The sequence below is a fragment of the Cyprinodon variegatus genome, unplaced genomic scaffold, assembly GCF_000732505.1.
Source record: "Cyprinodon variegatus isolate N-32 unplaced genomic scaffold, C_variegatus-1.0 Scaffold402, whole genome shotgun sequence".
Classification (NCBI taxonomy): Eukaryota; Metazoa; Chordata; class Actinopteri; order Cyprinodontiformes; family Cyprinodontidae; genus Cyprinodon; species Cyprinodon variegatus.
This window is the reverse complement of record NW_015150855.1, coordinates 629317-631450: the sequence shown is the minus strand read 5'-3', so window position 1 is coordinate 631450 and position 2134 is coordinate 629317. Positions and strand designations below refer to the sequence as shown.

Sequence of the window (2134 nt, the reverse complement as noted above, 5' to 3'; positions counted from 1 at the left end):
TTGTAACATTACGAGAATAAAGTCGTAAACTTATGAGTATAAAGTTGTAACATTACGAGAATAAGGTTGTAACATTATGAAAATAAAGTTGTAACATTATGAGAATAAAGTTGTAAAATTACGAGAATAGAGTTGTAAACTTATGAGAATAAAGTTGTAACATATGAGAATAAGTTTGTAACATTACAAGAATAAAGTTGTAACATTACGAGAATAAAGTCGTAAACTTATGACAATAAAGTTATAACATTACGAGAATAGTCTTAAAATTATGAGAAAAAGTCATAACATTGCAAGAATAAGGTCGTAATATTACGAGAATAAAGTCTTAACATAACGAGAATGTTTATGCCTTTAGTTTATGCCTTTATTTTCGTACGCAAAACAATCACTTTAAACTAGCTCATCGGGCTTGTATCCCTTTAGTCAGGTTATGCATATGCAAATCTGACGTCTTACGCTTTCGTATTGAGTACGGCTATGTTGATCTGACAGAACACCGGCCGTTCTGTAACGCCTCGTGGAAAAGCCACAGCTTGGTGTGGTCAGAGACCAACTGATATTAATCGAATTAACAGATTTACAGCAGCTCTACTGGTGAATCCTTCAGCGAGGCTCCAATAACAACATCAAGGAGAAAGAAAATTCACCTTCCGATCAAAACGCAAACAGCGACACAGCATCAAGATAATAAATATTTTGATTGAGTGGAAAAAAAAGTTTATAACTCAGAATAAAACCTCTTCATTGGAAAAAACACAATCAGAAAGCATTAAAGTACTATACTTATTGTATTTCTATTTTCGTTTTATGATGTGGTTTGTACTTTAAGAACAGCATAATAATTTAAGAATAGCTAGTATAAATAAAAATTAATTATTCAGCATCCATGAACTTGCATCTGAACGCTCTAGCTTCAGGAACACCAAGATTTGGACTGGATTCCCAGCTCTGTTTATTTACTATTAAACTGATAGTAAATAAAAACAAAGTGTAAATACCAAAAATAAATAACAACCCAGCAGGACTTTTCTTTGTTCACAGCAACCTTGGCAGTCATAACTATAGCATGGCTTATTACTCCTGCGCCCTCTGGTGGACAAACCCGGTTTTCAGTCAGGCCTTTGGGATCTAATGAATCACTTAATGAACCAATCAAACTGTAGAAGAGGAGTTTCAGTGCAGGCCTTACATCGTGGTGCAGATATTGACCATCATGAACAGAACAGCCGTCAGCAGCTGGAGCACAGAAAGGCTTATCTTCCGCCCAAACACATTGAGCAGAATAATGTTTAGTGGAACCACTGGCAGGAAGGAGAAGAAACAGAAAATCACAAACTGGCTAAAAGAATATCTCTGTTAGAATTTGGTTTCATCTCATTTTAAGCTGAAAACATATGAAACCAAAATAGTTCTGAAAACTCACAAGCAACCTCTCCCAGGGAGCTGATGAGAAGCGTGTGATAGTCGTTGTTTCCAAAGGGGATGCAGTAACAGAGTCCGTTCTCATGCCGGTGTTTGACCTGATGCTCTTTGTCAGCATTTATCACACACAACAGGTTCTTCTCGAGCAGCTCCGAGCTGCTCAGCACGGAGCCGTAGTAGGCGAAGGACGCCACAAACCTGCAGACGAAACAGAATGAGACCTGATGGATGGCAATAGTCCTGGTAGAAAATACACACAACCTTTTAACAAAGGAGAACTTTGATCAACTTTTTAGGAGGAGAATAAGGTCACCTCTTTGGGGAAGGCGCCGACCATCTCTACTAGAAAGCTGCACTGACGTAGCAACTAAATTAAACCAACAGCTTGGAGAACAGAGCTTTAAAGCATTGCCAACACCAGTAGCACGATTAGTACGAATCGAGTGATTTCGTACGTCCCTCATTCAGTAGCTGATTTTTCCCAAGATAGCTGAGACGCTTTAATTCCATGTGTTTTGAAGTGCAGTTGACTGACGTACGGACTTATTTCTTAAAGTCAGAGGGAAGCGGCTGTTCCAAAGTGAAAAAAGTGAATGTGATTGGTCGATTATCATGAGGGCGGAGTTGATGTGACGGAAGGTTCCCAAGCAAGTTTGGTTGTGGCCGGTTTGTCGAAAGCATCTTGCTAACCAGTTAGCAGCTTAGTGCT

General features: G+C 38.7%; 1 protein-coding gene across 2 annotated transcripts in view; it reads right to left on the bottom strand.

The window, feature by feature from the left end:
• The window catches only part of svopl (SVOP-like), an 18556-nt gene that overhangs the window by 2417 nt on the left and 14005 nt on the right, over positions 1-2134 (bottom strand). For both annotated transcript variants that reach the window (XM_015387737.1, XM_015387738.1), the window contains exons 11-12: positions 1427-1623; positions 1193-1304 (exon numbers count right to left, since the gene is read on the bottom strand). In XM_015387737.1, the coding sequence (XP_015243223.1) occupies positions 1193-1304; positions 1427-1623 (309 nt within the window). The remainder of the gene's footprint in view (positions 1-1192; positions 1305-1426; positions 1624-2134) is intronic.